This window comes from Odontesthes bonariensis, chromosome 11, assembly GCF_027942865.1.
Source record: "Odontesthes bonariensis isolate fOdoBon6 chromosome 11, fOdoBon6.hap1, whole genome shotgun sequence".
NCBI classification, from domain to species: Eukaryota; Metazoa; Chordata; class Actinopteri; order Atheriniformes; family Atherinopsidae; genus Odontesthes; species Odontesthes bonariensis.
The window spans coordinates 38,373,492-38,401,314 of NC_134516.1; the positions used below are offsets into that span (position 1 = coordinate 38,373,492).

General features: G+C 43.2%; 1 protein-coding gene across 1 annotated transcript in view; it reads right to left on the reverse strand.

The window, feature by feature from the left end:
• Positions 1-26,850, reverse strand: part of LOC142391271 (uncharacterized) — a 45,706-nt gene extending 18,856 nt beyond the window's left edge. Inside the window, exons 1-11 of the mRNA XM_075477041.1 lie at positions 26,748-26,850; positions 26,541-26,644; positions 26,170-26,442; positions 25,878-25,971; positions 25,710-25,777; positions 25,383-25,601; positions 25,219-25,284; positions 25,020-25,145; positions 24,869-24,931; positions 24,717-24,782; positions 19,908-22,926 (exon numbers count right to left, since the gene is read on the reverse strand). Coding sequence (XP_075333156.1) covers positions 19,908-22,926; positions 24,717-24,782; positions 24,869-24,931; positions 25,020-25,145; positions 25,219-25,284; positions 25,383-25,601; positions 25,710-25,777; positions 25,878-25,971; positions 26,170-26,442; positions 26,541-26,644; positions 26,748-26,850 — 4,201 coding nt within the window. The remainder of the gene's footprint in view (positions 1-19,907; positions 22,927-24,716; positions 24,783-24,868; positions 24,932-25,019; positions 25,146-25,218; positions 25,285-25,382; positions 25,602-25,709; positions 25,778-25,877; positions 25,972-26,169; positions 26,443-26,540; positions 26,645-26,747) is intronic.
• Between the last annotated feature and the right edge of the window lie 973 nt (positions 26,851-27,823).

Here is a 27,823-nt window from a genome sequence, read left to right on the forward strand (position 1 = left end):
GCTCTAAATTCTACAGTTTTGAGCCGAGATGCACCAAACTCACTGGGATCGATCCTAATCCGCCCCCCAACAGATGTGATGTTCAATAGTTGATGGGCGTGGCCTAATGCCTCCACAGCGCCCCCTAGAACATCTAAAAACATCAGCCCCAAGCCATGCTTTGAACGACAATCATGAAACTCAGCACACCTGTGCGTCTTGTCAGGACCTACAAAATAGTGTGGGCGTGGCTTAATGGCACATTCCAATCCCTCGCCGTTTGCATACGTTCGGCTCTAAATCTCACACGCATCATCCGATTTGCACCAAACTAGATATGAATGACCTTTGTTAACCTCTAAAGAGCCCAATAGGATTATATTGGAATTTGACTCCATTGCGCCCCCTAGATAATATAAACAGCTATATCTCCTTGAGACATCATCCGATCTGCACCATATTTTTTGTGCATCAATACGGAGCAGCGCATGAAACGTTGGCGTGGTATATTTCTGATGTCGCTAAACCCCGCCCCCACAAAACAGGAAGTGACAGTAACTCCTGTCTGGAAGGTGAGATATCGCTCCAACTTTGAACACGTGCCACTGGTGTCGTACTGACGTGGACTGAAGGCGATTTGAGAGATTCGCCGCAGGCTCCGCCCGGTGGACGGGCGCGGGAGACGCGGGACGGCGTTGATGACCACGTCGGGGCGGCGGTGCCGGCAGTCAGGCGGTCGCAAGGCCGGAGCGGCGCTTGGCTGCGAGGGCCGTTATCACTGCTTGCAGTTCTTGTTAGGCCCGAGCAGCTAAGCGCTGCGAAGGCCTATTGTAACTGAAGGATTTCACTATTCTTATTATTATTCATCTTCTTTTTCTTCTCCACGCGGAATCGCGAATGGGGAGGCCTGAACGTATTCGAAAACTCCCGAAACTTTACCCAAAATTGTCCCCCGCGTGAAATCACATGTTTTTAATGTACTCGAAAGTGGGCGTCGCCAAACTGCTCTATAGCGCCACCTAACGTGAGATAGACCGAACCGTACGTCGTAGAGATCTGAAACTCGGTATGTACGTAGATCGCCTCAAATCAAGAAAAAAAGTCTCTTGGAGGTATGCTCTAAAACGTACAAGGAGGCGGCCATTTTGGGTCAAAGGGCAAATTTTGGCCATTTTTCATATTTACACACCTCGCAGGAAAATTTTCACGCCCCAGGGATTTTGAGCTACAGACTTCATTTTTGGTCAGTATGCAGTTAAGGGATGGGGGCACAAAAGTTATCAGAAGACTTGAGTTTTTGAGCATGTTTAGGGGGCTTGGCCAAGCGGCGAACTTGGCGTACTCGCCAGTGTAAACGAAACGCTATATCTTTCACCTAAAAAGTTTAATCTGCACCAAACTTGGTATGAGTCATCCATGTTGGATGCATGTCAATCCTATGTGGTCATATGCTGACGTCATCTAAGCCCCGCCCCCTCAGAACAGGAAGTCACTTTTTTTACTTGGAAAGCTCCATTTCTGGCCCCCTTCACCTAATCAACATGATCTTGTGTCAGAATACAGATAAGAAGTTGGTCTAACTTGCTTTAAAGCCCCAAAAGTTTCCAGTTGAAGGCGTGGATATGGCGGCTTGGTGAAGTCAGACATCACGCCGTCACCATACGTTTGGCTCTAAATTTTACAGTTTTGAGCCGAGATGCACCAAACTCACTGGGATCGATCCTAATCCGCCCCCCAACAGGTGTGAGGTCCAATATTTGATGGGCGTGGCCTAATGCCTCCACAGCGCCCCCTAGAACATCTAAAAACATCAGCCCCAAGCCATGCTTTGAACGACAATCATGAAACTCAGCACACCTGTGCGTCTTGTCAGGACCTACAAAATAGTGTGGGCGTGGCTTAATGGCACATTCCAATCCCTCGCCGTTTGCATACGTTCGGCTCTAAATCTCACACGCATCATCCGATTTGCACCAAACTAGATATGAATGACCTTTGTTAACATCTAAAGAGCCCAATAGGATTATATTGGAGTTTGACTCCACTGCGCCCCCTATATCATGTAAACAGCTATATCTCCTTGAGACATCATCCGATCTGCACCATATTTTTTGTGCATCATTACGGAGCAGCGCTTCACACGTTGGCATTGTATATTTCTGACGTCGCTAAACCCCGCCCCCACAAAACAGGAAGTGACGGTAACTCCTGTCTGGTAGGTGGCATATCGCTCCAACTTTGAACACGTGTCACTGGTGTCGTACTGTCGTGGACTGAAGGCGATTTGGGAGATTCGTCGCACGCTCCGCCCGGTGGACGGGCGCGGGAAACGCGTGACGGCGTCGGTGACCACGTCGGGGCGGCGGTGCCGGCGGTCAGGCGGTCGCAAGGCCGGAGCTGCGCTTGGCTGCGAGGGCCGTTATCACTGCTTGCAGTTCTTGTTATTATTATTATTCCGGCTTCTTTTTCTTTTCCGCGCGGAATCGCAAATGGGGATGCCTGAACGTATTCGAAAACTCACCAAACTTTACCCAAAATTGTCCCCCGCGTGAAACTGCATGTTTTTAATGGAGTCGAGAGTGGGCGTGGCCAAACTGCTCTACAGCGCCACCTAACGTGAGATAGACCGAACCGTACGTCGTAGAGATCTGAAAATCGGTATGTATGTAGATCGCCTCAAATCAAGAAAAAAAGTCTCTTGGAGGTATGCTCTAAAACGTACAAGGAGGCGGCCATTTTGGGTCAAAGGGCAAATTTTGGCCATTTTTCATATTTACACACCTCGCAGGAAAATTTTCACGCCCCAGGGATTTTGAGCTACAGACTTCATTTTTGGTCAGTATGCAGTTAAGGGATGGGGGAACAAAAGTTATCAGAAGACTTGAGTTTTTGAGCATGTTTAGGGGGCTTGGCCAAGCGGCGAACTTGGCGTACTCGCCAGTGTAAACGAAACGCTATATCTTTCACCTAAAAAGTTCAATCTGCACCAAACTTGGTATGAGTCATCCATGTTGGATGCATGTCAATCCTATGTGGTCATATGCTGACGTCATCTAAGCCCCGCCCCCTCAGAACAGGAAGTTACTTTTTTTACTTGGAAAGCTCCATTTCTGGCCCCCTTCACCTAATCAACATGATCTTGTGTCAGAATACAGAAAACAAGTTGGTCTAACTTGCTTTAAAGCACCAAAAGTTTTCAGTTGAAGGCGTGGCTCTGGCGGCTTGGTGAAGTCAGACATCACGCCGTTACCATACGTTTGGCTCTAAATTCTACAGTTTTGAGCCCAGATGCACCAAACTCACTGGGATTGATCCTAATCTACCCCCCAACAGGTGTGCAGTCCAATATTTGATGGGCGTGGCCTAATGCCTCCACAGCGCCCCCTAGAACATCTAAAAATATCAGATCCAAGCCATGCTTTCACCGACAATCATGAAACTCAGCACACCTGTGCGTCTTGTCAGGACCTACAAAATAGTGTGGGCGTGGCGAGAATGGCACATTCCAATCCCTCGCCGTTTGCATACGTTCGGCTCTAAATCTCACATGCATCATCCGATTTGCACCAAACTAGATATAAATGACCTTTGTTAACATCTAAAGAGCCCAATAGGATTATATTGGAGTGTGACTCTAGTGCGCCCCCTAGATCATTTAAAAAGCTAAAGCTCCTTGAGACATCCTCCGATCTGCACCATATTTTTTGTGCATCATTACGGAGCAGCGCTTCACACATTGGCATTGTAGATTTCTGACGTCGCTAAACCCCGCCCCCACAAAACAGGAAGTGACGGTAACTCCTGTCTGGTAGGTGGTATATCGCTCCAACTTTGAACACGTGCCACTGGTGTCGTACTGACGTGGACTGAAAACGATTTGGGAGATGCGTCGCACGCTTCGCCTGGTGGACGGGCGCGGGAGACGCGTGACGGCGTCGGTGACCACGTCGGGGCGGCGGTGCCGGCGGTCAGGCGGTCGCAAGGCCGGAGCGGCGCTTGGCTGCGAGGGCCGTTATCACTGCTTGCAGTTCTTGTTAGGCCCGAGCAGCTAAGCGCTGCGAAGGCCTATTGTATCTGCAAGATTTCACTATTATTATTATTATTATTCCGGCTTCTTTTTCTTTTCCGCGCGGAATCGCAAATGGGGACGCCTGAACGTATTCGAAAACTCACCAAACTTTACCCAAAATTGTCCCCCGCGTGAAATCAAAGGTTTTTAATGGAGTCGAAAGTGGGCGTCGCCGAACTGCTCTATAGCGCCACCTAACGTGAGATAGACCGAACCGTACGTCGTAGAGATCTGAAACTCGGTATGTATGTACATCGCCTCAAATCAAGAACAAAAGTCTCTTGGAGGTATGCTCTAAAACGTACAAGGAGGCGGCCATTTTGGGTCAAAGGGCAAATTTTGGCCATTTTTCATATTTACACACCTCGCAGGAAAATTTTCACGCCCCAGGGATTTTGAGCTACGGACTTCATTTTTGGTCAGTATGCAGTTAAGGGATGGGGGCACAAAAGTTATCAGAAGACTTGAGTTTTTGAGCATGTTTAGGGGGCTTGGCCAAGCGGCGAACTTGGCGTACTCGCCAGTGTAAACGAAACGCTATAACTTTCACCTAAAAAGTTCAATCTGCACCAAACTTGGTATGAGTCATCCATGTTGGATGCATGTCAATCCTATGTGGTCATATGCTGACGTCATCTAAGCCCCGCCCCCTCAGAACAGGAAGTCACTTTTTTTCCTTGGAAAGCTCCATTTCTGGCCCCCTTCACCTAATCACCATGATTTTGTGTCAGAATACAGATAACACGTTGGTCTAACTTGCTTTAAAGCACCAACAGTTTTCAGTTGAAGGCGTGGCTATGGCAGCTTGTTGAAGTCAGACATCACGCCGTTACCATACGTTTGGCTCTAAATTCTACAGTTTTGAGCCGAGAAGCACCAAACTCACTGGGATCGATCCTAATCCGCCCCCCAACAGGTGTGCAGTCCAATATTTGATGGGCGTGGCCTAATGCCTCCACAGCGCCCCCTAGAAAATCTAAAAACATCAGCCCCAAGCCATGCTTTGAACAACTATCATGAAACTCAGCACACCTGTGCGTCTTTTCAGGACCTACAAAATAGTGTGGGCGTGGCGAGAATGGCACATTCCAATCCCTCGCCGTTTGCATACGTTTGGCTCTAAATCTCACATGCATCATCCGATTTGCACCAAACTAGATATGAATGACCTTTGTTAACATCTAAAGAGCCCAATAGGATTATATTGGAGTGTGACTCCAGTGCGCCCCCTAGATCATTTAAACAGCTATATCTCCTTGAGACATTATCCGATCTGCACCGTGTTTTTTGTGCATCATTACGGAGCGGCGCTTGACACGTTGGCGTGGTACATTTCTGACGTCGCTAAACCCCGCCCCCAAAAAACAGGAAGTGACGGTAACTCCTGTCTGGTAGGTGGCATATCGCTCCAACTTTGAACACGTATCACTGGTGTCGTACTGTCGTGGACTGAAGGCGATTTGGGAGATTCGTCGCGCGCTCCGCCTGGTGGACGGGCGCGGGAGACGAGTGACGGCGTCGGTGACCACGTCGGGGCGGCGGTGCCGGCGGTCAGGCGGTCGCAAGGCCGGAGCTGCGCTTGGCTGCGAGGGCCGTTATCACTGCTTGCAGTTCTTGTTAGGCCCGAGCAGCTAAGCGCTGCGAAGGCCTATTGTTTCTGTAGGATTTCACTATTATTATTATTATTCTTCTTATTCTCGTTTCTTTTCCGCGCGGAATCGCGAATGGGGATGCCTGAACGTATTCGAAAACTCCCGAAACTTTACCCAAAATTGTCCCCCGCGTGAAATCACATGTTTTTAATGTACTCGAAAGTGGGCGTCGCCAAACTGCTCTACAGCGCCACCTAACGTGAGATAGCCCGAACCGTACGTCGTAGAGATCTGAAACTCGGTATGTACGTAGATCGCCTCAAATCAAGAACAAAAGTCTCTTGGAGGTATGCTCTAAAACGTACAAGGAGGCGGCCATTTTGGGTCAAAGGGCAAATTTTGGCCATTTTTCATATTTACACACCTCGCAGGAAAATTTTCACGCCCCAGGGATTTTGAGCTACGGACTTCATTTTTGGTCAGTATGCAGTTAAGGGATGGGGGAACAAAAGTTATCAGAAGACTTGAGTTTTTGAGCATGTTTAGGGGGCTTGGCCAAGCGGCGAACTTGGCGTACTCGCCAGTGTAAACGAAACGCTATATCTTTCACCTAAAAAGTTTAAACTGCACCAAACTTGGTATGAGTCATCCATGTTGGATGCATGTCAATCCTATGTGGTCATATGCTGACGTCATCTAAGCCCCGCCCCCTCAGAACAGGAAGTCACTTGTTTTACTTGGAAAGCTCCATTTCTGGCCCCCTTCACCTAATCAACATGATTTTGTGTCAGAATACAGATAACACGTTGGTCTAACTTGCTTTAAAGCACCAACAGTTTTCAGTTGAAGGCGTGGCTATGGCAGCTTGTTGAAGTCAGACATCACGCCGTTACCATACGTTTGGCTCTAAATTCTACAGTTTTGAGCCGAGAAGCACCAAACTCACTGGGATCGATCCTAATCCACCCCCCAACAGGTGTGCGGTCCAATATTTGATGGGCGTGGCCTAATGCCTCCACAGCGCCCCCTAGAAAATCTAAAAACATCAGCCCCAAGCCATGCTTTGAACAACAATCATGAAACTCAGCACACCTGTGCGTCTAGTCAGGACCTACAAAATAGTGTGGGCGTGGCAAAATGGCACATTCCAATCCCTCGCCGTTTGCATACGTTCGGCTCTAAATCACACACGCATCATCCGATTTACACCAAACTAGATATGAATGACCTTTGTTAACCTCTAAAGAGCCCAATAGGATTATATTGGAGTTTGACTCTAGTGCGCCCCCTAGATCATTTAAACAGCTATATCTCCTTGAGACATCATCCGATCTGCACCATATTTTTTGTGCATCATTACGGAGCAGCGCTTGACATGTTGGCGTGGTATATTTCTGACGTCGCTAAACCCCGCCCCCACAAAACAGGAAGTGACGGTAACTCCTGTCTGGAAGGTGAGATATCGTTCCAACTTTGAACACGTGCCACTGGTGTCGTACTGACGTGGACTGAAGGCGATTTGAGAGATTCGTCGAACGCTCCGCCCGGTGGACGGGCGCGGGAGACGCGGGACGGCGTCGATGACCACGTCGGGGCGGCGGTGCCGGCGGTCAGGCGGTCGCAAGGCCGGAGCTGCGCTTGGCTGCGAGGGCCGTTATCACTGCTTGCAGTTCTTGTTATTCTTATTCTTTTTCTTCTCCACGCGGTTTCGCGAATGGGGATGCCTGAACGTATTCGAAAACTCCCGAAACTTTACCCAAAATTGTCCCCCGCGTGAAACTGCATGTTTTTAATGGAGTCGAAAGTGGGCGTGGCCAAACTGCTCTACAGCGCCACCTAACGTGAGATAGACCGAACCGTACGTCGTAGAGATCTGAAACTCGGAATGTATGTAGATCGCCTCAAATCAAGAACAAAAGTCTCTTGGAGGTATGCTCTAAAACGTACAGGGAGGCGGCCATTTTGGGTCAAAGGGCAAATTTTGGCCATTTTTCATATTTACACACCTCGCAGGAAAATTTTCACGCCCCAGGGATTTTGAGCTACAGACTTCATTTTTGGTCAGTATGCAGTTAAGGGATGGGGGAACAAAAGTTATCAGAAGACTTGAGTTTTTGAGCATGTTTAGGGGGCTTGGCCAAGCGGCGAACTTGGCGTACTCGCCAGTGTAAACGAAACGCTATATCTTTCACCTAAAAAGTTTAAACTGCACCAAACTTGGTATGAGTCATCCATGTTGGATGCATGTCAATCCTATGTGGTCATATGCTGACGTCATCTAAGCCCCGCCCCCTCAGAACAGGAAGTCACTTTTTTTACTTGGAAAGCTCCATTTCTGGCCCCCTTCACCTAATCAACATGATCTTGTGTCAGAATACAGATAACAAGTTGGTCTCACTGGCTTTAAAGCACCAACAGTGTTCAGTTGAAGGCGTGGCTATGGCGACTTGGTGAAGTCAGACATCACGCCGTTACCATACGTTTGGCTCTAAATTCTACAGTTTTGAGCCGAGATGCACCAAACTCACTGGGATCGATCCTAATCCGCCCCGCAACAGGTGTGCGGTCCAATATTTGATGGGCGTGGCCTAATGCCTCCACAGCGCCCCCTAGAACATCTAAAAATATTAGATCCAAGCCATGCTTTCACCGACAATCATGAAACTCAGCACACCTGTGCGTCTTGTTAGGACCTACAAAATAGTGTGGGCGTGGCAGAATGGCACATTCCAATCCCTCGCCGTTTGCATACGGTCGGCTCTAAATCTCACATGCATCATCCGATTTGCACCAAACTAGATATGAATGACCTTTGTTAACATCTAAAGAGCCCGATAGGATTATATTGGAGTGTGACTCCACTGCGCCCCCTAGATAATTTAAACAGCTATATCTCCTTGAGACATCATCCGATCTGCACCATATTTTTTCTTTATCATTACGGAGCGGCGCTTGACACGTTGGCGTGGTACATTTCTGACGTCGCTAAACCCCGCCCCCACAAAACAGGAAGTGACGGTAACTCCTGTCTGAAAGGTGAGATATTGCTCCATCTTTGAACATGTGCCACTGGTGTCGTACTGTCGTGGACTGAAGGCGATTTGGGAGATTCGTCGCAAGCTCCTTCCGGTGGACCGGCGCGTGAGACGCGGGACGGCGTCGATGACCACGTCGGGTCGGCGGTGCAGGCGGTCAGGCGGTCGCAAGGCCGGAGCTGCGCTTGGCTGCGAGGGCCGTTATCACTGCTTGCAGTTCTTGTTAGGCCCGAGCAGCTAAGCGCTGCGAAGGCCTATTGTATCTGTAGGATTTCACTATTTTTTTTATTCTTATTCTTTTTCTTTTCCGCGCGAAATCGCGAATGGGGATGCCTTAACGTATTCGAAAACTCACCAAACTTTACCCAAAATTGTCCCCCGCGTGAAATCACATGTTTTCAATGTACTCGAAAGTGGGCGTCGCCAAACTGCTCTATAGCGCCACCTAACGTGAGATAGACCGAACCGTACGTCGTAGAGATCTGAAACTCGGTATGTACGTAGATCGCCTCAAATCAAGAACAAAAGTCTCTTGGAGGTATGCTCTAAAACGTACAAGGAGGCGGCCATTTTGGGTCAAAGGGCAAATTTTGGCCATTTTTCATATTTACACACCTCGCAGGAAAATTTTCACGCCCCAGGGATTTTGAGCTACGGACTTCATTTTTGGTCAGTATGCAGTTAAGGGATGGGGGAACAAAAGTTATCAGAAGACTTGAGTTTTTGAGCATGTTTAGGGGGCTTGGCCAAGCGGCGAACTTGGCGTACTCGCCAGTGTAAACGAAATGCTATATCTTTCACCTAAAAAGTTCAATCTGCACCAAACTTGGTATGAGTCATCCATGTTGGATGCATGTCAATCCTATGTGGTCATATGCTGACGTCATTTAAGCCCCGCCCCCTCAGAACAGGAAGTCACTTTTTTTACGTGGAAAGCTCCATTTCTGCCCCCCTTCACCTAATCAACATGATCTTGTGTCAGAATACAGAAAACAAGTTGGTCTAACTTGCTTTAAAGCACCAAAAGTTTTCAGTTGAAGGCGTGGCTATGGCGGCTTGGTGAAGTCAGACATCACGCCGTTACCATACGTTTGGCTCTAAATTCTACAGTTTTGAGCCGAGATGCACCAAACTCACTGGGATCGATCCTAATCCGCCCCCCAACAGGTGTGCAGTCCAATATTTGATGGGCGTGGCCTATAGCCTCCACAGCGCCCCCTAGAACAACTAAAAACATCAGCCCCAAGCCATGCTTTCACCGACAATCATGAAACTCAGCACACCTGTGCGTCTTGTCAGGACCTACAAAATAGTGTGGGCGTGGCGAGAATGGCACATTCCAATCCCTCGCCGTTTGCATACGTTCGGCTCTAAATCTCACATGCATCATCCGATTTGCACCAAACTAGATATGAATGACCTTTGTTCACATCTAAAGAGCCCAATAGGATTATATTGGAGTGTGACTCCATTGCGCCCCCTAGATAATATAAACAGTTATATCTCCTTGAGACATCATCCGATCTGCACCATATTTTTTGTGCATCAATACGGAGCGGCGCTTGAAACGTTGGCGTGGTATATTTCTGACGTCGCTAAACCCCGCCCCCACAAAACAGGAAGTGACGGTAACTCCTGTCTGGAAGGTGAGATATCGCTCCAACTTTGAACACGTGCCACTGGTGTCGTACTGACGTGGACTGAAGGCGATTTGAGAGACTTGTCGCACGTTCCGCCCGGTGGACGGGCGCGGGAGACGCTTGACGGCGTCGATGACCACGTCGGGGCGGCGGTGCCGGCGGTCAGGCGGTCGCAAGGCCGGAGCTGCGCTTGGCTGCGAGGGCCGTTATCACTGCTTGCAGTTCTTGTTATTATTATTCTTTTTCTTTTCCGCACGGAATCGCAAATGGGGATGCCTTAACGTATTCGAAAACTCCCGAAACTTTACCCAAAATTGTCCCCCGCGTGAAACTGCATGATTTTAATATACCCGAAAGTGGGCGTTACCAAACTGCTCTATAGCGCCACCTAACGTGAGATAGCCCGAACCGTATGTCGTAGAGATCTGAAACTCGGTATGTATGTAGATCGCCTCAAATCAAGAACAAAAGTCTCTTGGAGGTATGCTCTAAAACGTACAAGGAGGCGGCCATCTTGGGTCAAAGGGCAAATTTTGGCCATTTTTCATATTTACACACCTCGCAGGAAAATTTTCACGCCCCAGGGATTTTGAGCTACGGACTTCATTTTTGGTCAGTATGCAGTTAAGGGATGGGGGCACAAAAGTTATCAGAAGACTTGAGTTTTTGAGCATGTTTAGGGGGCTTGGCCAAGCGGCGAACTTGGCGTACTCGCCAGTGTAAACGAAATGCTATATCTTTCACCTAAAAAGTTCAATCTTCACCAAACTTGGTATGAGTCATCCATGTTGGATTTATGTCAATCCTATGTGGTCATATGCTGACGTCATCTAAGCCCCGCCCCCTCAGAACAGGAAGTCACTTTTTTTCCTTGGAAAGCTCCATTTCTGGCCCCCTTCACCTAATCAACATGATCTTGTGTCAGAATACAGATAACAAGTTGGTCTCACTGGCTTTAAAGCACCAACAGTTTTCAGTTGAAGGCGTGGCTATGGCAACTTGGTGAAGTCAGACATCACGCCGTTACCATACGTTTGGCTCTAAATTCTACAGTTTTGAGCCGAGATGCACCAAACTCACTGGGATCGATCCTAATCCGCCCCCCAACAGGTGTGAGGTCCAATATTTGATGGGCGTGGCCTAATGCCTCCACAGCGCCCCCTAGAACATCTAAAAACATCAGCCCCAAGCCATGCTTTCACCGACAATCATGAAACTCAGCACACCTGTGCGTCTTGTCAGGACCTACAAAATAGTGTGGGCGTGGAAGAATGGCACATTCCAATCCCTCGCCGTTTGCATACGTTCGGCTCTAAATCTCACATGCATCATCCGATTTGCACCAAACTACATATGAATGACCTTTGTTAACATCTAAAGAGCCCAATAGGATTATATTGAAGTGTGACTCCAGTGCGCCCCCTAGATAATATAAACAACTATATCTCCTTGAGACATCATCCGATCTGCATCATATTTTTTGTGCATCATTACGGAGCAGCGCTTGACACGTTGGCGTGGTACATTTCTGACGTCGCTAAACCCCGCCCCCACAAAACAGGAAGTGACGGTAACTCCTGTCTGGAAGGTGAGATATCGCTCCAACTTTGAACATGTGCCACTGGTGTCGTACTGTCGTGGACTGAAGGCGATTTGGGAGATTCGTCGCACGCTCCGTCCGGTGGACCGGCGCGTGAGACGCGTGACGGTGTCGATGACCACGTCGGGTCGGCGGTGCAGGCGGTCAGGCGGTCGCATGGCCGGAGCTGCGCTTGGCTGCGAGGGCCGTTATCACTGCTTGCAGTTCTTGTTCTTCTTATTCTCGTTTCTTTTCCGCACGGAATCGCGAATGGGGACGCCTTAACGTATTCGAAAACTCCCGAAACTTTACCCAAAATTGTCCCCCGCGTGAAATCACATGTTTTTAATGGAGTCGAAAGTGGGCGTGGCCAAACTGCTCTACAGCGCCACCTAACGTGAGATAGACCAAACCGTACGTCGTAGAGATCTGAAACTCGGTATGTACGTAGATCGCCTCAAATCAAGAACAAAAGTCTCTTGGAGGTATGCTCTAAAACGTACAAGGAGGCGGCCATTTTGGGTCAAAGGGCAAATTTTGGCCATTTTTCATATTTACACACCTCGCAGGAAAATTTTCACGCCCCAGGGATTTTGAGCTACGGACTTCATCTTTGGTCAATATGCAGTTAAGGGATGGGGGAACAAAAGTTATCAGAAGACTTGAGTTTTTGAGCATGTTTAGGGGGCTTGGCCAAGCCGCGAACTTGGCGTACTCGCCAGTGTAAACGAAACGCTATATCTTTCACCTAAAAAGTTTAATCTGCACCAAACTTGGTATGAGTCATCCATGTTGGATGCTTGTCAATCCTATGTGGTCATATGCTGACGTCATCTAAGCCCCGCCCCCTCAGAACAGGAAGTCACTTTTTTTACTTGGAAAGCTCCATTTCTGGCCCCCTTCACCTAATCAACATGATCTTGTGTCAGAATACAGATAACAAGTTGGTCTCACTTGCTTTAAAGCACCAACAGTTTTCAGTTGAAGGCGTGGCTATGGCGGCTTGGTGAAGTCAGACATCACGCCGTTACCATACGTTTGGATCTAAATTCTACAGTTTTGAGCCGAGACGCACCAAACTCACTGGGATTGATACTAATCCACCCGCCAACAGGTGTGCGGTCCAATATTTGATGGGCGTGGCCTAGTGCCTCCACAGCGCCCCCTAGAACATCTAAAAACATCAACGACAATCATGAAACTCAGCACACCTGTGCGTCTTGTCAGGACCTACAAAAAAGTGTCTTGGAGCCCTAGTCCACACCCAACAGGAAGTCCGCCATTTTTGACCAAACTCGCCATTTTATCTCTTAAACAGACGTTGTATTTGATCGAACTCCTCCTACAGCTTTTAACCTGGGGACTTCATACTCACTGAGCAGAGTCTTGAAGGATTGAAGAGCAAAAGTTATCAAAGGTTTTTGGCTACATCACAGTATGTGGGCGGGGCTAAGCTTTAAATTCTGATCTTTCGCCATGAAACATCATGATGGAATAACTTGAACATGCAAGGTCGTGAGTTGATGAAAGTTTCTGTGTATCTTAACAGACCAGCTGTAATCACATTCACATCGTCTATGCTGACGTCACTAAGCCCCACCCCCTTTTACCAGGCAGTGAGCTGTGTTTTATACATCTCCTAAATTTAACGCTGTGTTTGATGACATTCAACAACATGATGCTGAATCCTTCTCTCACCACTGGCTTAAGCCTGTGGGCTTAGCAGAATGGCATTTCCAATCCCTCGCAGTTTGCATACGTTCGCCTCTAAGTCTCACGTGCATCATCCGATTTGCACCAAACTACATATGAATGACCTTTGTTAACCTCTAAAGAGCCCAATAGAATCATATTGGAGTACGACTTCAGTGCACCTCCAAAATCATTTAAACAGCTATATCTCCCTGAGACATCATCCGATCTGCACTGTTTTTTTGGTCCATTATTACGGCGCAGTGCTGGACACATTGGCGTGGTACAGTCTTACACGTCACTAAAAGTCCTGCCCACTCAAACTATGTTGAATAGCCTTCAAGAAGTCCTCTCCAATCCTTTGCCACAAAACAGGAACTGACAGTCACTCAAATATTCAATTTTATTTATTAACAACACAGTGCATATTAATAACAGTACATCTACAACATGCCAGAGTTAGCCAAAGGCTAGTTTTCATCTTTAGTCCTGGTGAACAATTTTACAATTGCAATTGCATAAGAACTCCTGTCTTGAAGGTGAGATATCAGTCCAACGTTGAACACATTCCACTTGTGTCATACTGTTGTGGAGTGAAGGCCATTTGGGAGATTCAAATACTCTGCCTCGTGCTCGGGTGCAGGAAAGGCGTGATACCATTGACGTTGCTGGAGCGGCAGTGTTGGCCTTTTTGCAGTAAAAAGGTCGTAGCGTTGTTCAGCAGCGACACCTTCTGTGTGTCATAACAGACCAAAATTAATCACATTCACACCAACAAAAATCCTACAAGAATTTCTATTATGCTCATGTTTCTCATAACTTCTTTACATTGGCATAAAACATCTTTGAACACACACTTTGCCAATCCAGAGTTTAAAGGTTTTCTACTTGTCATCAAAATTTGTTCAAACTTGTCAGCACAAATCAGCAGGGCAACACAGGGATTTGAACCCCGTCCCACAAGTGGGAGTACCAATACCATTGCCTTTTGCTTTTTTAAAATGCTATATGACAAGGTAAAGCAAAACTTGCATTAAGAACAGCATGCTAATTTCTGTATGTTAACTTATATTGATAGCCGTTTATCAATAGTTTCAAATATATTTCTGTGGAAGTTAAATAAATGCCGTCTTAATGCAAGAAAAAGAAACCTTTACACAATAAAGACTTGTTTACTGTTAAATATAACACAAATTTCATAACATAGGTAATTAAAGTGCTTAGCTAATGCGCCACCTCCGAGACAGGCGGAAGGGCCACTATTAGTTCCCGTCTTAGTCTCTGCCTTCGTCTTCAGTCCTGACTTACTGAGCGGCAGCTCCTTCCGTGCACAGAAGTATGCATCGGGATGCTTCCTCCTGATGTGAAGTGAGAGCCCCCTTTGGGACAGGAAAGAGACGGGGCAGGTCACACAGGCAAATTGTGGCGGAGAATCCCCCTCTTGCCTGTGAGCTGTCACATCGTTCAACTTTTTGGGATTCAGAATTGTCATTTTTGTAAACCTTGTAAAATATACAGAAAACATACAATTCATTTAAAATAAAAACTAATAGTTATATAAATAACATGTACTAAAATACTGTCTCCCCCCCCCCATATACTCTCATCTGTACTTAAACTACAAAATAATTATTTCATTAAAAACTACATCAGCTTAAAACCACACTCCGGTGTTGTTTGTTTATGTGCCGTGTGCAATGGAGTTGTTAAGCTCCTTGAGAATTTTTGTGGATTTTTTATGTACAGTGTGCAATGGTAAGCCGAGGCCACCTTGTTTATCAGTGCTCGCTGTCGTCTGTCCCTGTTCTGGTGTCGTGTTGTTTCCCTGGTTCTGTGTTACTTTGTTATGTTGCTCGGAGGGTTTTGAATAGTTTAAAAAATAAAAAATTCATAAATACATACTTTCCCCCCCAAATATACTCTCCATCTGTACTTCAAAAACTAAAACAAATAATTATTTCATTAAATAACTAAATCAGCTTAAAACCACACAGAATTCCTTCATGATCACTAAAATATGTTGGTATTACCACTGCTTCTCCCTCATAAACATCTGATTTAACATAGATGTGATCTATTAAACTACCCTTTTCAGTAGTTGCTTCCTGGACTATTTGCACATATCCTCTGGTTTTAACACAATTTAAGATTGTTGATGACTTTAGAATATCATCATTAAAATCTCCCATCAATGCTATTGTTCCAGTTGCCAATTGCTCCAGCCAGTCAAGCATCTTTACCAAATTGGTTTTAAATAATGACATAGGATACTGTGGTGAGCGATAAATTACAACCATTTTAATGTTCAAATGCAAAAAGTTATAAATTAAACACTCTAAATTGACCTGTGGTGGCTTTAAAACTTCATATTCCACACCATCTGCAGTATACATGCCAACACCGCCATGTTGTTGGTCTTGCAACCTAATTAACGATGGCTGGGTACCATCATACGATAAATGTCGGGGACAGTTGTTGAAACTGTAACCATCAATCTTTACCGTATCAGCTTGAGGTTCAAGAATCCATGTTTCTGTTACAGCAATACATTTAGGTTTCCATTGCTGAGTACAAAAAGCTAAATCTTTAACATGTCGATTTAAACTTTGGACGTTCATTAAGAACACAGTAAAAGCAGATGTGTCAAATCCGCTGAGCTTTGTAGGTCCACACATCAAGAGGGGTGTCATACTCTGGATAGCAACCGTAATGTCATCCTTACAATAAATCCTTTTTTCATTAAAGTCTTGAATGGTCAAACCTGAAAGACTCCTAACTCTGCTTAGAGCAACATAAGCTTGACCAGGTGCAAAGATTTTGTTTAGACAAACAACAGCTTTGTCTACAGTTAAGCCTTGTACTTTGTGTACCGTACAGGCCCACGCCAATTTCAGTGGAAATTGTCGTCGCAATCCACCTTTAACAGTGGCTCTTTCCTCCTCGGGTACAATAGGTGTGGAACCAACCACATCCGAGGACCCATACACACACGTTTTCCTTCTGTGGATGCCTACACGATCGTCATCAAATCTAACATAAACCAATTTAGGAAACTTGTCCTTTTCTGGTATTATGATATCTGTCACAGTGCCACAAACACCGTTAACTAAACCATCCCCGACATCCACGTTTTTACACAGCATAACGCGTGCACCCTTACCCAACAACAAAACCTCTAACAAACCGGTATGTAAAGCTTTAGTATGACTCCCTTGCAACAACCGCAATTTGCCTGTTTTTTTATCGTTTACAGAATCCTGTGCCTCAATTTTCACATATTCTGGGCAACTCTCAAACAACTGTTTCATATTATGCTCATTTACTTGTTCATTTGTTGCAAATATATGCAAGGCTGAGCTGACCTCACCCGTTTCACAAACTTTTAAAACATTTATGTCACCAGGTAGCATGGGGGTCTCTTTTGAACGAGTCCTCATCCGGTTTAACAGCTGGGAAAAGACAAAATCTTTTTGCCGAACTATTTCCGTTAGTTCCACAACTTTAAATAAATCAGACCACAAGTTGCTGCCAACCCCATCAGAATACAGCGGTTTGCCTTTGACAGGAGGTAACTGGAAGAAATCTCCAACTGCCACCACACTAATGTTTCCAAATGAGCCTACGTTTCCCCTTTGTTTGATCTACCATGCACATATGATACCAAATTGTGATCTACCATTGATATTTCATCTATGATGAGAATATGTACATCACTATATTTCAGACGTAATGAATTGAGCTTCTCTTCTCCCAAAGGAGTGTACGGTAAGCGTACATCAATTCCAATAGAAAATGTTGTGTGAATTGTTGTTGCTTCCAAATTATATGCAGCAATACCTGTAGGAGCAGTCAATAAAACAGGTGTGTTGTCAGGGTATTGACACATTGGTGACAATAATCGTTTTGATTCATATTCAATCGCTCTGATCAAATGACTTTTACCTGTGCCTGCACCTCCTGTAATAAAAATGTGCAACGGTTCAGGATTTTTTCCATTTACCTTGTCTAAACACCATTGCCTGATTTGGTAAAAAACAGAGAACTGTCTTTCATTCAAAGATCTAATTAATGCTAAGCCTTCGATTCTAGTCAGCGTGCTCTTTTTCTCAAATACATTTCCCTTGGAAGATGAACTTAAATCTGGGATGTGTTCTTTTTCATCACTCAGCGTTGCTTTTATTTGTTTCATTCCTTCCACACCCTCCAACCGTTCCATCTCCACTTCAGGACACAACTCACACCATGCATTTTCAAGCAGTACGTCGCCAACCACCTGATCTGCTGCCTCCAGGTTAAAAGATTCCACTTCAAATTCGCTTCTATTTAAATCTACGACAGACTTCACTAAATGTTTGGTTCCATCAATAAATTTAACCACACCAAGTCTATAAAATTGTTCAAATCTTTCACAACCTGAAGGCTTCAGATCATCATCAACGCGATACGGCAGAAATAATTGCATTATGCTCTGATAAAATTTTTCTGGATCTTTGGTTTCTGAAAAACGCGCATAACGAACAACTGATGGTTGTGTTCGACTTCTTTTTGCCACAAAACCTAAACCATTATTCAACTTGACAGCAGATTTACATTTTTCGTTCTTGGACAGAACCCGATAGTCAGATGCAAACTTTGCAATGCACATATCGTTAAAAATATCATCTTTTGGACGATTTTTATAGCGATCAACCAAACCAGTCATCCACATTTCCTCTGAACTAAGATCATTTGTAGCCGCCTTCTGTCTCAAAACAGAAATAGGTAAACTCATTTTTACAATGTTGTCACCAGTTGGAATAAAAACAACCTTCCTAGAACACTCCTTTAAATGCATACTGGTTAGTCGATACACCGCTTCCTGAGCACAGACATCCCGATTATGTAGATATACACTACCAAGCTTCTTTAACGCTTCTTTAGCACTAACATTGCCATCTCTGGATGCTTCTCTCTGGGCATTTCCTAGCATGAGGCCAATTTCTCTCTCACTTTTAGACATATAAGAAACTATGTAGACACAACAAGCATATGCATCTACACAATATTGAATATCGAGATTAGCATTCCATGCTTTTAACAGCGGCGGACTATACTGATTAATCCAAATTTCATTAATCTCTCTTTTCAAAACTACATGTGTATGTCGACTAACTCGTTTATAGACCTTTTCAAATATTTCTTGGTTTATACCCAGTCTTTGAAAAATTTCTTCTACAGTCCTATAGGGACAAGTTTCATCTGCAAGGAGACTCTTCACTTTACTTAGAATCTCCTTTGCCTGATTTTGAGCCATAGCCTCTTTACTTGCACAGGGACACTGTACATTGCTGCTGGTTTTATCCAAATTACATGTACAAGTCTTATCCTTATCTTTTTCACTACGACAAATAAATGTTCTGCTCGATGCAGGTCGTGGAAAGTTAAAACGACAAACTGTGTTTTTCTTTTTACATGATTTTGAGTGACGTTTTGAATGCTGCTGAACAGATGTAACCACTTCAAACAATGGTTCGTCCTCAGACGGAAGTTCGCATGTTATATACTTATCTATAAATTCCACAACTTCCTCATCTGTGTTTTGATCTAGGATTGGAGCCCCAGAAATCCAGAAAAGGCAATGACAATGAGGGGAACCGCGTTGCTGAAACTCAACACGGTAGTAATAGTCAACGACTTTACCAATGGGATTAGCAGGAGACATGAGAACTTCTCTTAAGAAAACATGCCATCTAAAATCAAACATCCTGGCAGCAGTCACAGGATTTCGACGTAACAGTTCACATTTATCTGCCCATTCCAATTGCTCAGCCGTCTCTGTTCGCCCATCCTGTTTCAAAAGGGTATATAAAAGATTAGTCCATCTCATATCTGCTGATGAAAACGACGCAAACCATGTAGGCTTACCCAACTGTTTAACACAGGCTAGGATGTCGCGTTTTGCAGACTGCCAAAAAGCTGGAGTCCCTCTAATGGGTTTTAGGAACCGATAGCCATCATCAAACTCCAACAACTTGTTCAAAGACTCCTCATTTTTCAACAAGTCACCCAAATTCTGGGATTTCCCACATTGCCCTTTACGCAATGCTACTGACACATTAGAAATAACCTGTTCCAATTCAGACATGTACTGTGCATAAAAGATATATTCAACGTTGGATGAAAATCTACCATCTGCATGTAAAAGCCTGTTATTAAAATACCGAAACAATGTTAAACGATGTGACCTGTTTGCATGGTAAGTATTTTGTCCAGATGGAAACAAACCAGGGAAGCACTTTGCTTCATTTTCTGGATCACTTAGTAATTTGACTGGATTATTACCTTCACCAGGAGCAACATTTAAAATGTTATCCAAATACTGATCCAAAGCTTCCTGGCCTATGTCAACAGGCATGAGACATGTATCTTGAAACATGCAATGCTGCTGTCGATCGTGCAACAGCTCCTCAGTCTCCTCCAATTCTTTTTCAGAAATGTCAGGAATTACATCTTTCTCCACTACATCATCTTCATCTCTACAAAATTCATTAATCCAATTCTCATTAAAATCTATATCTTTATAATATCTGTTGAACTGCTTTAAATACTTAAGTGCTTCCCGTACATGCAAAGTATCAACAAACTGATACTTATAATGACCTTTGTAAGTTAATTTACGCTTTAATTTTACAGCAAGCAAAGATCCTTCCATATTACAACGAGGCAATACATTACATGTTTCAACAATATTTGCTGGAACACAAGTCACTGGTCCATGTACGCCATTTTGTCCCCCTTTGGGTAAAGCCAACATTTTCATGAATGGTATATGTAAAGCTATTAAATGCTGTTCTAAACTATTTAGACAAGCCAATTGTGGAGGGATAATATCCACATTTAAATTGTTAGTCACACTTTCTGGTGGCATTACACCTTTGCTCATCTTGTAATGACAGGTATAACAAATCATCAGTTTACCTCTAGATGACTTTGTCAATTTACATTGCACAGCACAACTATTGTCACATTTGTGCACATAATCTTCAGAAATGCATTTTGCTGCAATTAAAGCACTAGATTGACTTTTAGAATAGAAATCTTTCCTACACACTAATACTTGATGTCTAAACAGCAGTCTATGACAGACACAGCAGACAAAATCAGGCCCATCTTTAACCTTATCTAAAAACTGTTTGATAACAAAGTCAATTTCTTTTAACATTTCCTTACGTTGCTGTTGATTTAACTTCACACGCATTGAAACCTTTTTCTTATGTTCCATGTTACCATGATACTTTATACGACAAATCTCTTTTAATTTCTGTCTGTGCTGCAAATTAACCTTAAATTTCTTCTTACTCATTGCCTTCACATTTTCTTTATGCACCAAATTAAATTTATATTTGTCTTTACTCATCGTCTTTACATTTTCTTTATGCACCAAATTAAATTTATATTTGTCTTTACTCATCGTCTTTACATTTTCTTTATGCACCAAATTAAATTTATATTTGTCTTTACTCATCGTCTTACGTTTTTCTTGATACAGTAAGTCATATTTATATTTGTCTTTACTGAAGGTCTTGCGTTTCTCTTGATACAATAAATCATTTTCATAATTCTCTTTACTCAAAGTTTTAAGTTTCTCTTGATAAAGTACATTAATTTTATATTTTAATTTACTTAGAGCCTTTTTCTTCTGTTGATATAATGTGTTAAATTGATATTTCATCCTCAACAATGCATTTACTTTTTCTCTATGGAACCTAGCTTCCCTGTACTTTCTTTTTAATTCTGCAATCTTTTTCTCTTTATAAGACATTTGTGTATGATACATTGCTTTATTTTTCAATTTAATCTTTTCTTTATACTCCAAATCATGTTGGTAATCCATCACTTTTTTAAATGTAAATTTCTTCTTTAAATGTCGAGAAGTATTTGAACTAATTGTTTCTTTACTGCAATTTGTTTTTTTTGATTTTCTTCTACGCTTATATGGTGTGTCTGATACATCATTAACTTTACAAAAACCATAACAAGACTCTTGATCACCCTGCAAGACACAAGTAATAACCTCAAAATGACAATCACATTTTAGATATATTCCTTCATTTATACCAATGGAACTTGTACACCCATATTTTACCCATTCCTTCCCATTATGCACATACAAATTCACCCCCAATGCATTTGCAGTTGCCTGTATTTCAATTTCAGAAGCTTCATGTCCAACATACTTCATACAGGACTTCTTAACATAGTCAGACACAGAAGAAAATCCTTTCCCAACCAACCGTTTACCCTCTTTGTTCTTCTCCAAATAAGAAACACCAGCCAGTCGTACTCTGCGATGACTCTTCTGGGAACCGCTTAGTACTAGAGACACTGCTCTGAAAAAACTGTTACCATCTTTTACAATCTCTTCAGTCTTACACACACTCCCCAAAGGCCCAGAAGCCATGGATCCTTGTGTGCTCTGTTTAACAAACATAATATCATACTTGTTGCACAAAGCTTTTGAAACATCTGTACACACAGGATTAAATGACAAATGTGTATTAGCATTATGAATAATGACACTATCGTCATTTAGTACGTAACTGTTTGCAGTTTTTGTACTTTCTAAGACAACATTAGGTTCATTTGTTGTCTTATTTCGAACACTATACCCTTGAGAAATTGAGACCCTTTCCTTACAGTAACCATAACAATGTTGTGTTTGCTTAACACAAACAACTGTCTCGTAATGGTTACCATGAATATTTTGTAGATACACACACTGATTTGAGAACTGACCAGCAGTACATTTATATTCAAGCCATTTATCAATATAATATGTAACAATGTTCACACCCAAACAGTCTGCTGCAGCTTGAATTTCCACTTCAGTTGCCCATGATCCAACATATTGCATCCTTGATCTTTTAATATACTCATTTATAGAGGAATTTTCATTTCTCAAAATGTTACAATACATTTGAGGATTCCTTTCTAACTGTTTCACTACAGCAAGTCTAATTTTCCTGTGCCATTTCTGAGTCCCACTTAAAGCCTGACTAACAGCCCGAAAGAAACAGTTCCCGTCCCCGACAATGGGTTCCACCTTGCATGGGATCCCCAAGTCCCCAACCAAGTCAGATGATGACTCACCTTTCTCGCATTCTACATTCAAGTGTTTGCAAACAGCTTCTGACACCACTTTTGAAAGAGGATTAAACTCTAACGCTCTAGTCCTCACATTGGTGACAAACACATCTGAAGTTACAAGATCTTCATGAGTTTCTTGTATCTTTTTACAAGATGTACTACTCTGAGGCTTCTTTTGCTTTTGCCCTCTAGATTTATCTGTACACAAGACTTCCTGAACAGAGACATGTTTTAACAAATTACTGTCAAATGGACTAAATGAAGTCTCATTTCTGTGCATGTCAATTTGCACACCACTAATTTCAAATTCCTTGGGACTGGTTCTCTTTTGCCTAGCATATCTCTCAATATAATTCAAAAGATCATCAAAGCTGTTTAAATACAAAACGTTGCTTTTCCCTGAAACACTTACCATTCCATTACAATCACGTGCATGGGAATCTACAACGGCATACTTTCCATTCTGACTGATAAGAGCGCAGGTACTTCCATTTATAGTCAGAACACAAGTTTCATATGTGGCGCACATCTTTTGCAATCCTTCACGGAGAGTAGTGTGCGCACCAGAATCTATAAACTCACCCTGGAAAACATCTACATGTCCAGCAACAAAATCTCCATACGTCACATCTAAAGTACACCCGTCAATATCAACCTGCTTCGGCAAGTCTAAAACACAGAGCGTTTCCTTCCTACCACTAATCAGATTGTTGTCCCGCAAATAAGTGTACAAGGCGTCACCTCTGACAACAACATTATCTAATGTGTCAGAATGCCATGAAAAAACACTATCCATCTTGTGCTTTGCTAAAGCAACAAGACTCACAGGTGCACACTGCAGTCCCCCGTACTTAAACCGATCATCGCCCTGATGGAATGATCCTCTAACTGATGGCTGACTAGAACTGGCACCATGACGTTCGTCTGTGACCTGCGTGTCAGCAATGACTGTGGTACATGCTTCTAAACCAAAGCTACTCTGTTGTACAGAAATCGCAGACATGCCATACTCCGTCGCATTTAATGATTCCCGAAGATTCATAATGTGAATCATTAAATCATTGAAGCAAGTGTTAAATGCCACTACAGATGTACCCGTTTCTGATGCCAACCCCTGTAAATTTCTTGTTCCACAGTCCACAATGACAAAGTAAGATTCATGATGGATAACCAAGCTACATGAACCCTCAAGATTAAGAATGCACATTCCATTTCTCAACAAATACGTCTGTAACTTCTCACTAAATTCCTCCTCCAGATTCAAATTAAATTGACCATATGTAGTACCCCCAATTAGTACTTTCCATTTTTTACCAAAAATACTTTGTCGCTCCACCAACTTGCAAAACTCTGGCTTTGTGCCTCTCTGAGGTCTTTCTGTATCAATATATTCTGCCAACTTCTGACCTTCCGCATCAACTGCATCGACGTCCGATGATTTCCAAGTGCAAATTGGAGAAATTTGGTGTTTTATAGCAGCTACAACACTTCTGGACATTAAAGTATTGCTAACAGACTGATTACTATGACTAACTGTTCCTGGAATAAGAGAAGGGGGGAACCGCTCTGAACAACTGCAAGAATTGGAGTTAACACACTGACCTCTGGGGGGCGTTTGGCTGCACTCGAAATCCACCGACACCTCAAGCATCTACAATGACATTAGAAAACATAATTTCTTTCATTTGTATTCATTTCTTTATATTTACTACCAAAAATGTTGTTATACAAACCTCCCGGTCAGAAACGAGCTCGGACGGACAGACAGACACCAACCCAGGACAGTCAGACGCCTCCCGAGGATGGGGAGAACGCACCACATCGCAGACATCCACCTGTTTGGATGTTGCCTCAACCTATAAAACAAAATCATTATATTAATTCATCTGAATTTAAACCAAGATTCCAAATAATTTAGACCAAGTGTTTTCAGTAATACACTTTATGGTTTCATATTACTTACATATTTAACATAATAAAAAGCTAAATATGGACCACACTTACATTCTTCTTCACAGACACAAGCCCCACACCAACAGCGGCAGGAGTTACGCTCGGTGTGGCTGAAACCTGAAAGACAAAGACAAATAAATTAATTATGAACAATTATCCTCATTGAAGATCTGAAAAGTTAACTCGCTTAAGATTTTACAAACCTGCTGTCTCACACGCCTGGTCCTTAAGACAGCTGGTTTCTTGACACGTTCCACAGGCTTCATCTATAACACAAACAACATGTCAGATCTGTGTCTTTTCTAAAAGACAATACTGAGACTATATTTTGAAATACACTTTGCTGCAACTTACCTCGTTGCCTGTGTGAACAGCTGCCACTGCCAATGGAGAAACTTTTTCCATGGCAACCAACAACTCAGGTGAAAAACGAACAGGATTCAGGGGGATGTAACACTCCTTCAAAACTGGAGTAGCAATCTGTTAAACAAAAATTGAAATAATGAATATACTAATCACATTAAAAATGCTTTACAACAAGTGGTTGTGAAACACTCACCTTATCAGGAACCACCCTTTCCTTGGGTGAATCAGAGTCAGATTCCCCCGAATGGCTCCTCTATAAAAAGAACACACAAAAGCCATTTCAGAACATTACACACCAACTTAAATCCCATCCTTGCATAAAAGTACATTGGGAACAACAAACTTCCTTACCTTCCTGCCGTATCTCACAGTTGTCCACTCTGGAGGGGGTGGACGTGGAACTCGTTCCACTCCCTTCACAACCAGACGTGGCACATACCTCGGCTTATACGGAACAGCTGCCTGACTCGTGGCCAGTGGCTTGGGTGCAGACAGCTCCAGGAACTGATGCGCAAACACCCAAATGCGATCACTGAGGATGCGCATCCCCTTGTTGTCGTCAAGGTGAATCTAAACCAAAATAAAAGGTATATAAATCAGCAAAACAACAGACAAGTAAAATAAGTATTGAATATAAATTCTCACCACTTTCTAACTTCAGAATAAGATTGTACTTACTCCATCATAACTCCACAGATCGACGCGACTTAGGGGGAAGTCCTCGGCAATGGAATAAAACGGCATCTCTGAAAAGAAAAATATGTATAATTATACAAACATCCTTTTCACCAAAGACAACTGCCATCAAAATACTGGAAATGAACTCAGAATTATTTTACTCCATACTTAGATTTGCCGAAACACGATGATACTCCTGCTGGAATAGCTCCTGTTTCTCCATGGATTCCGTCAAGCGTGGAATCATACCGATACAGAACACCTAGAGGAAGAATTGCATTATCAAATTACTTTATTTACAAATACATCAACTACTGATGTTTGGTGTTTTAAGTTTTTTTATTTCTCTTTTGTTACGTTTATTCTTCTTATTCCTTTTTTAATGTGAAGCACATTGAATTGCACTCGTGTCTGAAATGCGCTATATAAATAAACTTGACTTGAAAATAAAATAACACACCTTAGTGCAGTGCTCACGAACTGCCTCAAGGTACAACTTAAAGGCCCGTCCTGCCTCTTGGTGGTTGATGCTGGACGTGAGGTTGTTGGATGGAGCAAAAACGCAAATAGCGTCAGGACGACGAGGAAGTACGACCTTCTCAACCTCCTTGCGCAGCTGATCTGCGTCAGCCCCTGGAGTCGACATAAAGGCAAAAGATACGAAACCTCCTTGCATTTTAACAATGCCATCTGCCAAGGACCGCAAATGGGACGCCCCGATAACAAGAACCAGCTATGGGAGGAAAAAAAAAAAAAGACAAATTATAGCAAACTGACAATAAGCAATCCATTTCTACATTGTATATTTGAATAGCATGAAAATTTTCATACTTTCTTATCAAGGCTCCCATCCGGAATGACCAGCTTGTGACGACGCCCAGTATGCTCGCTGATTGGCCATTCGTTCGCTTTGTGTCGCCGCCCAGTTCCGCGGCCTGTAAAGGAAAAGATATATATTAATCACTGAAAACAATATATATTAGCACACAGAATATACAAATACTCTCCATTCTTTAATAATATATAAATGATACTCACGGCCAACAAAGTCACTGGATGGCGTTGGTACGCCAATGCGCTGAACAGTCGAAGCCTCAGCACGGCGACGAGCAGCTTGAGATCTACGACTAGTTCGTGGCATCTGCAAATTGACATTAGAGAAATATGACAAAAACATAAGGGATTACAGCACATTCTCAATGATGAGAAGACAATATACAAAAAGACAACTACTAAAATCTGTTAAAAATACATATATTTACAAGAGCAAATACTACCATTTATCCTAATTATGAAAGTAAGCAGTAATGTTAAGTTGACTGCAAATGATTTGAAAGTTTTCTGCACAGTGAAAGCCAGTAAATACATAAAACCATTGAAAAGGAACATTCAATCCTCATGGATAAACATGAAAAAAAAAATTAACTAGGACTGCACTCTCCAACTTATGATATCATGATACTTTTAACAAGTATAAAAGTTTTAATATATATATTTAATAGTATAACAGATAAAACCAAGCTCCTCTGCTCTCTATTGATCATTCCAAACATGAAACAAAACAATGCAAGCCCTTGCAAGCCCCCTGGTGTGTGCGCGCTCACTGGTGTGAACTCACGTGCACAAACTCGTCCACAGAGGGGGAAGGACCTGAAAGTTGTTTAATTTCGAATTTTCCGACTTTCAGGTCACTCCCCCTCTGTGGACGAGGTTGTGCACGTGAGTTCACACCAGTGTGCGCGCACACAAGCTAGGGGCAGACTCACGCTCAGCTTGGAACACGTGGTTGGTGACTGTTCTGCTCAGATAATAGAGAAATAATAAACCTAACGTGACTGGTTAAAAACAGCCGGGAGCGCTCGATTTTTGCAAGCATGATTACAGGCTTTAGAGAAAGCTACAGAATTTGGGAATTTTCCTAAACAGCCCATTTAATATTCTACTTCCAGAATCCCAAAACAGTTCAAGCTAATATGACTAAATAAAGGTTGCCGACGGCAGCTTTAAGAGGTATGAATCAGCCTTTAGTTTAAATAGCTTATCTATCAAAATCAGTCACTTATTTTTAAAACAGCAGCACAAAAAAAAACAAAAAAAAAAACACACCTTTGCGG